The sequence below is a fragment of the Nelusetta ayraudi genome, unplaced genomic scaffold (assembly GCF_046127955.1).
Source record: "Nelusetta ayraudi isolate G7.1 ecotype Tasmania unplaced genomic scaffold, CSIRO-AGI_Nayr_v1 ptg000082l, whole genome shotgun sequence".
NCBI lineage: Eukaryota > Metazoa > Chordata > Actinopteri > Tetraodontiformes > Monacanthidae > Nelusetta > Nelusetta ayraudi.
Genome location: NW_027466132.1, coordinates 2,595,835 through 2,609,692, shown reverse-complemented (window position 1 = coordinate 2,609,692; position 13,858 = coordinate 2,595,835). Strand labels below are relative to the sequence as shown.

The 13,858-nt window shown below is 49.3% G+C and overlaps 1 protein-coding gene across 1 annotated transcript; it reads left to right on the top strand.

Moving 5' to 3' along the window:
* The first annotated feature begins 2,505 nt into the window (after window positions 1-2,505).
* dio3b (iodothyronine deiodinase 3b) lies at window positions 2,506-4,333 on the top strand. The gene has a single exon (XM_076044677.1). The coding sequence runs from the start codon at window positions 2,643-2,645 to the stop codon at window positions 3,462-3,464; it is 822 nt and encodes a 273-aa protein (XP_075900792.1). The 5' UTR covers window positions 2,506-2,642; the 3' UTR covers window positions 3,465-4,333.
* The last annotated feature ends 9,525 nt before the right edge of the window (window positions 4,334-13,858 follow it).

The following is a 13,858-nucleotide window of genomic DNA, read 5'->3' as shown; positions in this document are numbered from 1 at the left end:
TTCAGCTTCTTGGGAAGAGAAAGTGACGAAAGGCCTGGAACCAGTTCCGACAATCGCATTTGCGATCATGTGCTTTTGTATTAATTGGTTAAAGCGTGTGTGTGTGTGTGTGTGTGTGTGTGTGTGTGTGAGAGAGAGAGAGAGAGAGAGCGAGGCACGGGATCCCAGTGCAGCCCCACGTCCTGCTGCTACCTCCACTGGCCTTTCCACTACGGTTAATGAGATTAGGGGTATTTCTGAGGCGACCTGTGCGACCAGCGGGGGCCCCCCCGCGGCTCAAGGCCGACCTGATCCTAGAGAATCCGTCCAAGTTTGAGGAAAATCACACTCGGCCCCTGGGGGAAAGCGTGGACTGGCGGGGTGTCCTCGTAACGGCACATGCTCGCCGGGCGGGTTGTAAACAAGTGAGAGGGAGCCGGCGCTCTAATCCAGATCATGACAGCTGCTTCCCACGTTTGCGTTGCAGCAGCAATTACATCAGAAAATGTGACCTCACGTGCGGGAATAAGTGAATCAGGCTTGTTTTTCACTCTCCTTTTTATGGGAACTGGTGTCTTTCCAGTTCTCGTAAAGAGCTTTGTAAAAAAAAAAAAAATAAGCTAATTAATTAAAAAAAAAAACATTCCAAAAACAATCAAGTCAAGCTTCTCATGTAGACTTTGCACGTCATCTGAGTTAAAGTATATATTTTACGATCACATTCCTCTTCTTCCTCTTCTCCAGAGTTGACCTCTGTTTTGGGGTCAACGCAGGGACCAAGTGCAGCGCTGAGTGTCAGAGCTGGAATGACAGGACAAAGGTGCGGTGCAAAGAATGCGTGCGTGTCAAGTTTCTCTGCTGTTATTACTGTTGAAAGTTGAAAGTTCCAGTTTCTGATGGCGGGTTGGTTTTATGCACCGTGTGGCAGGACAACAGTTTAAAGACCCCGTTCCTCCCCCTAAACTGCCCTCAGGTTGATTGTGGCATTGTTTGTTGTTGTCGTCACTTGTCTCAAACTCAATTGGCTGGTATTCACATTGTTTTGATTAAACGCCACGTTTTAGCTCTGACATCACGTCCGATAATTGCGAAAAGGATGTTTTAAGCCCTATAATGTTTGGCTGGTTACAGCCTACCCTGCTGAGCTGTGATGTAACTACAGTTACAACAACTCCTGATCTCGGCAAAAGTGGACGCCACATATATCTGCAGAAATTAGTCACAAAACGAAACAAAACAAAAAAAAACCAAGAGGGGTTCAGAGTCGCCACAGCAAGTCCCCCCGCCGGGATCAGGAATCAAACCCTCGACCTTCACTCTGAAGGTCGACCAGCAGCGACAACCTGCCACATGGTGTCCCTGTGCCCGTCTCTCGGCAATCCGATGGCGAGCCTATACGCTTGAGAATACATTTAGGGATGCGCTGCTTTTGTGCTGCAACCGTGTGACTCATACCGATTCAGAGACGCCACCGGGTGGGGAGCGGAGGTGGGGTGAGGGGAGAGGCAGGGGAGGGGGAGCGCTGTTGGCTGCTGGCTGCTGCTGCCGCCGGCGAGCTGAAAACGCAGCTGAGAGTCGCCGTCGACCTGGCGGAGCTCTGGAACCTCGGAGGGAGAAGCGTTTCTCACGCGTCCCTCTCCGGCCAGGTGGGACAGCTTCAGCCGGGGAAGCGCTGATGTAATAGGGAGAAAAGTTGAAGGTGCAATGAATCATCATCACGATCATCATCAGCAGCAGCAGCATCAACATCTGCTGCTGCTCGGTGCTGCTGGCAGCTTCCACCCTCCCTCTTTCCCCTGTCGAGGTGTCAAGGGGGCGCCTCGGATCAGGCAGTGACTCATTGTGGCTATTCTTTATTTATTTATTTATTTATTTATTATTTTTTTCCCCCGACTGAAAATCGCACACGGGTTATGTCGCCGCCTTGTGGCCGCGACCCTACCTGCGCTTGTTCCGAAAGAGTTGAGTCGAGTACACGGGTGTTCTCAGCGAAGTCGATACGGGGTTGTTGTTTTTTTTTTTTATCATCACCCCACCTCCTCCCCTCCTCACGACTCTTAGGGTCGACCATGCGTGCGGCCACAAGCCAATTAAAATCTCGCCCAAGTCTTCTTCCTTTCTTCCTTTCTTTTCTTTTTTTGCACCCCTGTTTGCACTCTTTCAACCAAACCTGTGACGGAGGAGAAAAAGAACAACATCCATCAGCTGTCATGTTTTATTTACACATGTGCGCGGCGGACGGCCGCTCTCTTTTCCTCCTCCTCCTCCTCCTCCTCCTGCTTCTGGACCTTTGAAGCCCGGAGTGGACAGGAGGTAATCCCCGCCATGTGAGTAGGCGGTGCGGGACCGGAGGCGTGGTGCGGGTGTTCTCCCCCCACCGCACCCCACCCCCCCTCCTCTCTCCCTCTCTCTCTCTCTCTCTCTCTCTCTCTCTCTCTCTCTCTCTCTCTCTCTCTCTCTCTCCTCTTCTGTCTTTCTTCCGCTAATATTCAAATGAAGCCAGACCTATAAAAGGGCTGCCCGCCCGCGTCACAGAGTTCTCCAATGGAGCGGCGTGACTGAACCGCCGCTAGTCAGTGTTTCTGTTCTGCGCCGGGTCCACTCGCATCCTGTAGGCAGGAGGAGGAAGAGGAGGGTGGTGGTGGTGGTGGTGGTGGTAAGAGATGGGGACCGCGGAGATGATGCATGACTCCGGCGGTGTCCTAATGGCGAGGGCGCTGAAACACGCCGCCCTGTGCCTGATGCTGCTGCCCCGGTTCCTGCTCGCCGCCGTCATGCTGTGGCTCCTGGATTTCCTGTGGATCCGCCGGAAAGTGCTGCTCCGAATGGGGGAGGCGCAGCAGAGCGCGGACGACCCGCCGGTGTGCGTGTCCGACTCCAACAAGATGTTCACCCTGGAGTCTCTGCGGGCCGTCTGGTACGGCCAGAAGCTGGACTTCCTCAAGTCGGCGCACCTGGGGCGCGCGGCGCCCAACACAGAAGTGATGCTGGTGCACAAGCGCGAGACGATGCGCATACTGGACTGCATGAAAGGGAAGAGACCGCTCATCCTCAACTTTGGCAGCTGCTCCTGACCGCCGTTCATGACGCGCCTGTCGGCGTTTGGGCGCGTCATGCGCCAGTACGCGGACATCGCGGACTTTCTGGTGGTGTACATCGAGGAGGCGCACCCGTCCGACGGCTGGGTGAGCTCGGACGCGCCGTACCAGATCCCCAAGCACCGGTGCATCGAGGACCGGCTCCGCGCCGCGCAGCTGATGCTGGCCGAGGTGCCCAGCAGCAACGTGGTGGTGGATAACATGGACAACTCATCCAACGCCGCGTACGGAGCCTACTTTGAGAGACTTTACATCGTCAGGGACGAGCAGGTGGTGTACCAGGGCGGCAGGGGCCCGGAGGGCTACCGGATCGCCGAGCTGAAGAGCTGGCTGGAGCGCTACAGGAACGATCTGGTCAACTCGGAGACCGCGGTGCTCCATGTGTAGCCAGCCGGCAGGGAAAGACGAGGACGACGATGTAATGATGATGATGATGATGATGATGATGATGATGATGATGATGATGATGAGCCTGCACGCCAAAATGTGCGCCTTTTTGTATGTATTTTATTTTATTTTATTTTATTTTTAGTGTCCGACTCACACAATGCAAAAAGACCCACATGCTGCTATTTGACTGTTCACACGTGGTACATGATGTTGCTCCACTGGACTCGAGTCATGTTTTTTTTTTTTTGGTATGTTGTCGGTTTGTTTGTTTTTGTTTTTGTTTTTGTTTTTGTTTTTTTTCCTCTTTTTTTGTTTGTTTTTTTTGCCCCTTGTTGCTCACAGAGAGATCCCCCCCCCACCCCCCCCTGTTCGGACTGAGAAAGAAAAAAGTATTGAATGTTGTTGGAAGTCGTTTAGTGATCACTCTATTTTTCTAAGAAAAAAAAAATATATATATATATACATAAATATATATATATATATGTAAGAATATAGCTGGACGTAACCGTGCGTGTGTATGTGTGTGTGTGCGCGCGCGCGCGCGCGAGCGTGTCCAGGCTGAACAGCGCCAGGGCCCGGTGTCTGCGTGAAGTTCGGTTTTTAAGCGGCCAGGCCAGAGAACCGACACTGATGTTTCCGACACCGGGATGCGGCTGCGCATCAGCGGGACCGGCTGCCAGCCAAGCCACGTCACAGTGGTCTTTACGCAAGAGTGGTGGACGACGACGACGACGATGATGTTGATGATGATGTTGATGATGATGATGATGATGATGATGATGACGATGATGATGACGATGATGATGACGATAATGAGACTGTCATTGAACAAATGTTTTTACAATAAATGTCAGATCACATCCTGATGGTGGCGCTGCTCGTGTTGAACGGTCGCAGCTCAAAGTTTATTGGAGTGCAAAAACAAAAAAGAAGGGATACAGATTATGTGACCGGGTTGATATGAGCCTATTTAAATTTGCTGATCTGAATTTGATGACATCGTGCCCGCATCCCGCCGGGTTCACATTCACGCCTTCCGTTTTTATGACCGTTATTATTCCCCGGCAAAAAAAAAAAAAGAAGCCAAACGATCCTCACTCTGCGCGAGAGAAGAGCAGCGAGACAGAAAATGTCATCTTCTCACTCAAGCAGCAGCTGCTTCATAACCCGGTCCTCTTATCGAGAGAGAGAAAAATATATATATACTGTACATGAATCATTCAGGTAATTTGACCAAGAGGCCTGAAAAGGCTCGCAGTTAGTTTTCCATTTTTTATTCCCCCTTTGGAATCGAGAGTCCCAAAAAATTGTGCCCGAAGTGGAGCTTGCTCAACACGTCGAATTCAGGGGAATAAAACAGAGCGAGGCGCTTTGCGTTCCTGTCTGGAGGAGAAAAATCACGCCCACAAACAATGATACAGGATCAAAGCCGAGGCCCGTTTGACTGCGTGTGTCTTTTGCGCACGAGCGGTCCGATGCTGCGGAGACAAAAGCGAGAGGCGAGCCGCGCAGCATCTTTTAATCCACGCATTTTTACCTCCTTTCACACGTTATTCCGGGAAACTCTATCCTTCCCTCAACACACACACACACACACACACACACACACGCACACACACGGACAGCGAGAGAGTCACAAGTAGGCTTAGACAGCAACGTGATGCCTCCGGCAGCAGCACCTTTTTACCTGCAGCTCCGACACTTAGCAGAACTTGTAGCCGCAAACCCCTCAGCATCTCCTCCAGGCAAGCGGCCCTCTTCTCACCGTCTGGCCTTTCAGCGCCAGCACTGAACGTTCAGGGAGATTTTCATGCCCTCCAAGTAGCGCAGAAGAATGAAAAAAAAAAAAGATCAGGTCTGGACAAGCTGTGGTAAATGTGAAGCGTTTTCGTCCCCTTTGACCTTTAACAGGATGACTCACGCAGATGATTGGACCCGCAGAAGGGATTTCTATGAATAGAATAAACAAGGCACAGCCACAGGTTTTTTCCCCCGTCTCGACCTCCAAGCGAACTTCTATCAAAACGCTCTTTTAGACCCTGTCGAATGCAGCGAGCTGGACATATGTGCTAAGGCATAGATGAAGCGTGGGGAGCAATTATTCTGAAAAGGCCACTTTGAGTTGGGGCTTTTTTTTAGTTGCATCTGTTTAGGACAGAATACAATAAAATACCATACAATACAATACAATATGATTTGTTAAGATACGATACGATACGATACGATACGATACGATACGATACGATATGGCACAATATACTTTTTTTGTCAGTGTAATGATACGATATATGATATCATGGGATACAGCACATTTCTTTGGTATTGTTTATTTTACACTTCATTGTATTGTTAAGTCAAGGTTACCTGCACGAAATTCAGCACCAAGCAATCACCAAATTCAATGTCGCCATAACTAAAGTTGAAGGAACAGCAGTCTGATCATCCGACATTGTTCTTCACCTTCTTCTGATTGGTGCCGATGAGGCGCAACTTCATTTGAGGCCGTTTCACTTTTAAGTGCCAGACACATTACAATTGCTTTCCATACATATAATACAGAAAGCAGTTGTTATCGATTAAGGACGGTTTCGTTTTTATTTTATTGTGCTATACGGTGAATCTTTGTTGAGAAGTTCAAGACTTTGCTGTATTTATTTCACCAGAACGTCATTCTGTCGAGGTTCTTCGGCTCCGCAACACTCTGCGTCGACCCTTCGCGGCGCCTCTTCAGCTCTGCTCTCTTGTTACGTGAACTATCAAAAAAAGAAAAATCCTGACATTTAAGAGGCTCTTCCACCCTGCGAGTGGCGCGGAACTCGGCCAGCGCCGTTTGCAGCTAACCTTTAATTGGGCGTCTGGCGTTGATCTGCGGCACCAGGCGGACGATTTTACCTCTGAAGGTGACTTGAGTGATTTGGCCCTAATCTGCCAGCTAATTGTGCCAACAGTATTTTAAACCTCGTCACGTAACGGGTTTGACACCCAGGGCCGCGGCCGATCATCAGGGTCATCGTGAGTGGAGTTTTTTTTTCCCAACGCTGCTGAGTTTACGGTTTACTGACGTGATTTATTTAGCAGTGATTCAGATTTTCCTCCCAGGAGCCTCCCCGAGGTGAAACTCAAGCCTCTCCCTCGTGTTTACAATCAAGCCGCTGCCCCACTTCACGGACGCCGCCGACTTTTGAACGCGACAAAAGTCCACCACCTGTTGCTCTGCATGCACACACGCACGGACGCGCGCACGCACACACTCTGGAGGAAGCCCCGCCCATCGTGCTGACAGTGCGGGACCACGCAGAGCGGCGGTGATCGGCCGTGTTATGCGAGTACAACGCGAGTATCCAGGTCTCCACTTGCTGGCTGGTCTCCTGTCACTTTGGTAATGTTTTGGAATTCATTGTGGAAAAAAAAAAAACTGGGGTTGTTACATGTGATACAGCCAGATGACTCACTGAATCGATTCAAACCAGAACATTTCGACCAACCTGTCGTCTCTATCTAAAAAGCTTTCCAAGATTCCCCCACTTGTCCCATTTGTCCGGCTCCATCCTCGGCGTGTTTCGACAGGCGCAGCCGACGTCAGCACGCACGGGGAGGGCGAAGGTCAAGGTGATGCTGTCACGAGCCAGACTGTTGTCAGCCAGTGCAGGCAGGCTGCAAGTGCAGGCAGGCAAGGCAGGCAATGCAGGCAAGGCAGGCAAGGCAGGCAAGGCAGGCAAGGCAGCATCTGTGATGATGCATCTCAACCCAGCGCGTGACAGCATTCCCGGCAGTAAAACCAGTTTGGGAATTTTCCCGCTGGTCCAGATCAATAAATCAAGGCCTGTTTTTCACAGCCAGCGTCTCCAGTGCACGTGTTGTGCTTGTAGAAAATCTGCTTTCCTCCAAACTTTTATCTCCAAAGTCAATACAAAAGCCAGGATAGAGGAGATCCGAATCAAGTCCAAACCCTTTTCAGTCCTGATCCCGATCCTGAACCTTCCATCTGGTTTGCTACCAGCATGTCAAGGCACTGAACCAATCAGGAAAAGGAGGAAAGGAAGAAGTGGTAGTAACAGGCAGATTCTAGTCCTGACAAAAAGGGGAAAAGAAAGACGAGGAAAGTGCTGATCCAGAAGTAGGGGGATTTTTTTTTTTAAATGAAAACTGGGCAGCGTTTCGAAAAGACTTTCGAAAAAACAGCACCAAAGTCTTTCTAAAGACGTTCTCACTCCACTTCCCACTCTCCTTAAGATCCAGCTAAGCTTGGCCTTGAAGGATCACACCAGGATGTCAGCGCTTGCCTGACAGTGACCCCACCGAACGTGACGGCAGGAATGTTAATCCGAGACCCATCGGGTTTGGCGCAGGGGCTTCTCCTTGTGTCGGGAGATTTTGAAAATCGTTGCCGTGCATACGTGCGAACATTCCTTTCGACACGCCAGGTGTCACGGCTGTTAGTGTCACTCGAAATAGCGGATGGATTGACCTCCTGACTGTGAGGCCGCGGGAGCTGCAATCGATTCACGAAGGCCCTTCAGACGAGGAGCGACGCGGTCCAGCTCTTTCATAAGTGACCTCGCTTTGCTTTTGACGCACAGCAGACTGAAGAGTCAGTGGAGCAGACCAAGGGGCAATCAATAGTCCAAGGAGCGGATCCATCTCCAGAAAAACAACGCGTTTAGCCCTCTGTTGGCAGCCTGCAGCTTGTAGCTCCCGCCCTCAACATATGCTTTCTGCTGCATCACACAAGGTAGCAAAACCGAGGACTTCAGATTTCTCCAGATGGTAGGACTAATGCTGGGGAGAGGTGCAGCACACCCACACCCTATGTGACATCACAACGGGCAGCTTGCAGAAAGGTGTGCTTTAGTAGACTGCGTGAAAGGCAGAGGAAGCGAAAGGATGAGATTCCTCACTTCAGGGTAGCGGACTGACGAGCTGGAGGCAAATGATGGTTATTTAAAAAAAGAAAAAAAAATGAATAAATGCAATGCACGCATGTGACAGGAAGGCGTCTGAGCAGGACAAAGAACAGCCAATGATCCATTGAATTACTCCTCAAATATAACACTAAGGATCATTCTAATTGGATAAAGACGCATTTTTAAAATTGCTGCCACAGAGCGCTGTTGTTGTTGTTGTTGTTGTTTCCAGCCTGATTCGGAAGCAATGACAACAAACAGACTCGTTTACAGGCCACAGCGACAACACCGGGCTTGTCTCTTCTCAACAGGCAGCAAACCCAACAGTGAAACCATCACAACAAAGAAAGGAGGACAAAAGGACATATTTAAAATTAATAAATAATCCAAAACTGAGTGAAAGGACCTGAGTTACATAACAGAATGATAGCAGTCGGTACGAAAGGGACCACGAGACGTTCGCGCCTGCAAAAATCTACCATCCGAGACTCTATCGAGGTCAATTAAACAATAATTGTGACTTACGCCTTCGTTCTGCTTATGTTGATGTAATTACGTTAGTTTTAATGCGTACACAATGTAAAACCTCCTATATTTTGCGTCCGCAGTAAGTCAGTTGTGGCCATTATCGTTGATCTAAAAATAAATAACTCAATAAATTTTAACCAAAGGAAAAAAAAATGGGGGGGGGGAATCCCCAGCATGAACAAAAAGCTCATTGAAGTTGCAGGCAGTGATCGGTCATCGAGGTTTTCCCATCCTCTGAAAACAAGAACTGTGTGGATGATTTATCTTTTTTTAAACGGAAGTGGATTTAGACACGCATGTGACTTTGGTAGTGCTGGAAAACACTGACTGACTGACTGACTGACTGACTGACTGACTGACTGGGGACACCTGGGATCACCACCACATGTGACTCCGTCCTGTTTGTGCATGTGAGTTGAAACTGAGCTGCCGCCCTCGACCCTCTGAAAAGCTGTTCAGCTGTCAACCTTGGCACCACGTCCACGTCCATGCCACCACACTTTCCGTTTTCTGGCTCCACAGCATCGTCATCGTCATCGTCATCGTCATCGTCATCATCGTCATCGTCGTCATCGTCATCGTCATCGTCATCGTCGTCATCGTCATCGTCATCGTCATCATCATCATCATCATCATCATCATCGTCGTCAACACCATCAGCATCATCGTCGTCATCATCATCATCACCATCAGCATCATCATCGTCATCATCATCAACGCCATCATCATTGTCATCATCATCATTACCACCATTGTAATTATAACAGACACACGAGAAAGATTTTGCCAGAATCTCATCAAGGCCGAATCGAGGGCAGAAAACAAGACTTAAAAATATTCCCTCATTAAAAAAAAACAAAAAAAACAACAAAAAAAACAACCTATTCCATCGGAGATGAGTGACGAGGCGGTTACATAAGGAGGCGCTGGACCCATTTGGCTGCGAGATCCCAACGACATACTAATGAAGTACCTTTGAATCTGATCAGATTACACAACTCTTTGCGTCAGCCGTCTTTGGGCAGAATTCAATTTTCCACGGCTCTCTGTTACCGTGCAGACTAGAGTGAAGCCTCCCTTCACACAACATGCAGGCTTGCTGCACATGCTGCTGCTGCTGCTGCTGCTGCTGCTGCTGCTTTGCGGCTCTGGACAAAAACCAGAAGATTTTAGCAGAGGCGTCTCGAAGAAACTGACGCTGCGCGAGGATAGCAGCACCGCAAACAAAGCACGTCAACGTAGCGGTAGCTGGTCACGTGACCTTTTCGTCAGGGCAGGTGAGCATTCTGCTGCTGATTGTTTGGGGATCCTTTTTTTTTTTTTTTTTTTTTTAGATGGAACCACCCAAAATTGAACAAACGATTTTAGCGGTTTCAAAAGCACTTTCTATCACAGCAGGAAGGTTGCAAGTTCGACTCTTGGATTGGGTCCGACACAAAGCCCAATATGTGAACATTAACACGCCGATTAGCAGCTCCTTCTGCTTCTATCCGCGACCAAAGTTGCGTGGCAGCCTCGGCTACACAACCACCAGCCAGTCAGGCCATAAACTACATAGACACAACAGACACACGCAGATGCGACATGCAATCTACTTTCCAGAAGTGCAGATTGTGGCTGCCTAACACCACGAATCCATCCTTTTCCTCGTCTCTCATTGGTTGCCCGAATCTCAGAGAAGCTTCTCTCCTTATTTCATTCTCTCATTATTTTTTTCAGCCGGCAACATCCTATTGACACCCACCCACACACACACACACGGAGTGTGTTGCAGCTTTCCCGACAGGCCCCAAATGTTACATTGACTCTAGCGTGGCCCCATTATTTGTATAAGGGTTGTTGTTGTTTTTCTCGCTTCTAAATCTGCACAGGTTGGGGAGCCATTGAGCGCTTCGGCAGTTGGTGGAGTCCTGGATTAAAACCCTGGACAAACCCCGACAGGCCGGCCCGGGCAGCGGTTGTGAGAACCTTCCCGTTGCTCGGCGGCTAAAAAGGCACCTAGGCGTTCGCGGGGTGAAGTCGACGGCTCTTAAAAGCAGAAAGCTGCTTGAAACAGCCCGGACCAGTCGTGATTAGCGGCTCGTCGGCTGGTTGAGCAGTAAAAGAAAGACTCACAAAAAAAAAAATAAAGACGTGTCACCCAAATCACTCTGCACGTTCATATAGGTTGAAGGTGAGTCACTCGGTCGGTTGGCCGGTTATCAAACTGCACCCGCAGGAACGAGACATTCTGGTTGGACCCAAAAATAGAGTTTAAACTTTCCCCTGAATCTGATCCGATGTGTGTGTCCTATTAGATATAATGATAACGTTGTTCGGAGGAGACCGGGCGCAGCTCACAGGGCATAGGAAATGAATAAAAAAAAAAAATTGTTAAAAAATGAAAAAAAAAAGCCCAAAAGAAACGCCTTCATCAGAATAATCTATTCATCACATCAAACCCATGACTTCGTCCGCGAGCCTTCGAGGTCATATGACAAGTGAAGCGAGGGTTTTCATCCTGTTCTGTGTCTTCTGGTTGTCGTTTCTACATACGACAAGAGTTCCCACTACTGAAGTAAAAAAAAAAAAAAAAAAAAAAAACATCATCCATCCCGTCCTTCTCCTGCTGCACCTTTTCCTCAGGAACCCCCAAGACAGGTGGACGCTTCAACAAACAGGAGGCTGCAAACAGAGGGTTTGCTTTGCTTTCTTACTCATTTTTTTTCCATTGAACAGTCAAAAGTAAAGATCTGGAAACGGCTGCGGTGTCGGAACTTTAAATAGAAGCACGCGGATATATGGGGAACAGGACAGGGAGGTGCGCGGGCGATATTGCTTGTGAGATCTACGCATATTAATAATAAATAGCGGGGGACACCTGAGGTCTCGGGGTCCATCTCATAAACTTCATAAACACATTGCTCGAGCAATAAAAGGAATACTGAGGGAATGAGAGCCAGCAGCATCATTTGGGGGGGGTGAAGTATAAAGCTCCGAAATTGAGGATATTGAGTCGAAAGGCCATTAAAGGCCCGAAAACAATTATTTTTCCTTAAAAGAAAAAAAGAGAGAGAGAAATACAAAAGTGTACGTGCACGCACATTCATATGCAAACGCGGCATCATAATCCTCCCTATTCATTCGCAGCTCTTTTTTTTTTTTTCTTTGCCAAGAAATAAGAATAAAGTGCTCAGAGCCAAAGCGGCTTTTCCAAACAGCCCCTATCAATGACAGAAGGGGGAAGCGGAAGACAAATCACTGAGGGGGAGACATTTTTGTCGGAAACAACCGGAGGCCCGGCGACGCCGCGGCGCTAATTTGAGGGACGGAAAGTGGATGAATCACTCCGTTAATGGTTTCTCTCGCTGTTTATTTTTGCTCGTTGTCTCTTTTTTTTTTTTTCACTTTTTTCAGGGGGCCCGGGCCGGTTATTCCGGGAGTCGGTGCACTCCTTTTTTTCTTTCTCTTTTTTTTTTTTTGCAGAAATGGTCCTCGGCGAGGCATCTGCACCCCGGACGTCATGGCAATGCAGTTGCTATGAGATCAGTTTATCTGGGCGATCTGGCGCTCGCAGATGGACGCCGCTCTCAATAACAAAAGCCCCCTCGGTCAGATTACAGTGCGAGGTTTAGCCTCCTATTTGGGGAAAAAAAAAAATAAAAAAATCGGAACGATTGGATTGTTTTTCTTTTTGCTTGTTTTTTTCCCCCCCAGCTTCTCTCCTTGGAACTGAAAATGTCAGCCGCTGTTCTCTCCTCGCAGAGATTCCGGCTTGCTGCGCGTCAGCCAACCCACCGTCACCGTGTCAGGGGGCGAACTGACTCATCTTAAATATGCAGCAGGTGTAATGAATACAGCCAGATGATCATAGTGAAGGCTGACGTGCAGGTTTTGCTTTAGCAGCAGCAGCAGCAGCAGCAGCAGCACACCCACCCGCCTCCCCCTGAGGCCTCGGGACTCCTCTCCGCACTTGGGAGGCTCGGTGCAGCACAGCGCAAACCCTCCACCACCACCACCACCACCACCTCCACCGCCAGCATGACGCATGGCTCCTCTGACGTCAGCAGCAGTGGAAATTCATCCCGCTTTCTTTTCCGGCGGGTCCCGACGACCCGGGCGGCAAACATACAACCTGAGTCACGCTGACCCCCCCACCACCCCCCCACCCCACCCCACCCACACACACACACACACACACCCCCATCCCCCAACCCCCCACCCCATCGGTCGGGACACGTGGCCCAGTCACTGTGAAATCCAGTTTGCAGTCGATGCAAAACAAGTGCGAACAAAGCAGAATATCACACTTGGCAGAATTGAGATTCGGCGCAGATGCTGGAGCAGTGATGGGAAGAAGAAAAGAGGTGGGGTGGACCGACTTGAAGAACGTCGCTCTGAGGATCAAACGCACACACGGTGGAAAGTTTGAAAGGCGCGGGAATGCTGCTCATCAAGCGGGGAGCAGAGCGAGCCTACACGTTCCCCCGCTGGAGGGATGAAGAGGAGCAGCAAACCTCGATTAACCCGCGCGGCTCCAAAGGCGGCGGCGGCGGCTGAAAGTTCGCACGGTACAGCGCGCCCACGCTGTCATCTCCGATCTCTCCGCAGGGCTGAATTTTCACAGCCATGTGTCTCTCTGCATTGAGCGCCGCAGAAATGCAGCCTCTCGCGCCGGCTTTACTCGTTTCTCCGGACGACATGAATTTTGATTCGGAGAGATATCCCACACCTTTTTTGTGTGTTTGTATGTGTGACAATAATAATAGCACAAAAAAATATTCAGCAGGCATTGGACAAAGAATTGTGCCAATTCCACTTAGTGATGCCAACTTTCATTCAGTGCTCGCGGTCATGACAATCACAGGCCAGTGGCTCGCCAGTCGTCCTATGGTTCACATAGGTTGAATTGCTTTGTTACCAATCGACGCTAGGAATAAGCTGAATGTTTAATTGGATTGAAATCTTTTAATTGAACAT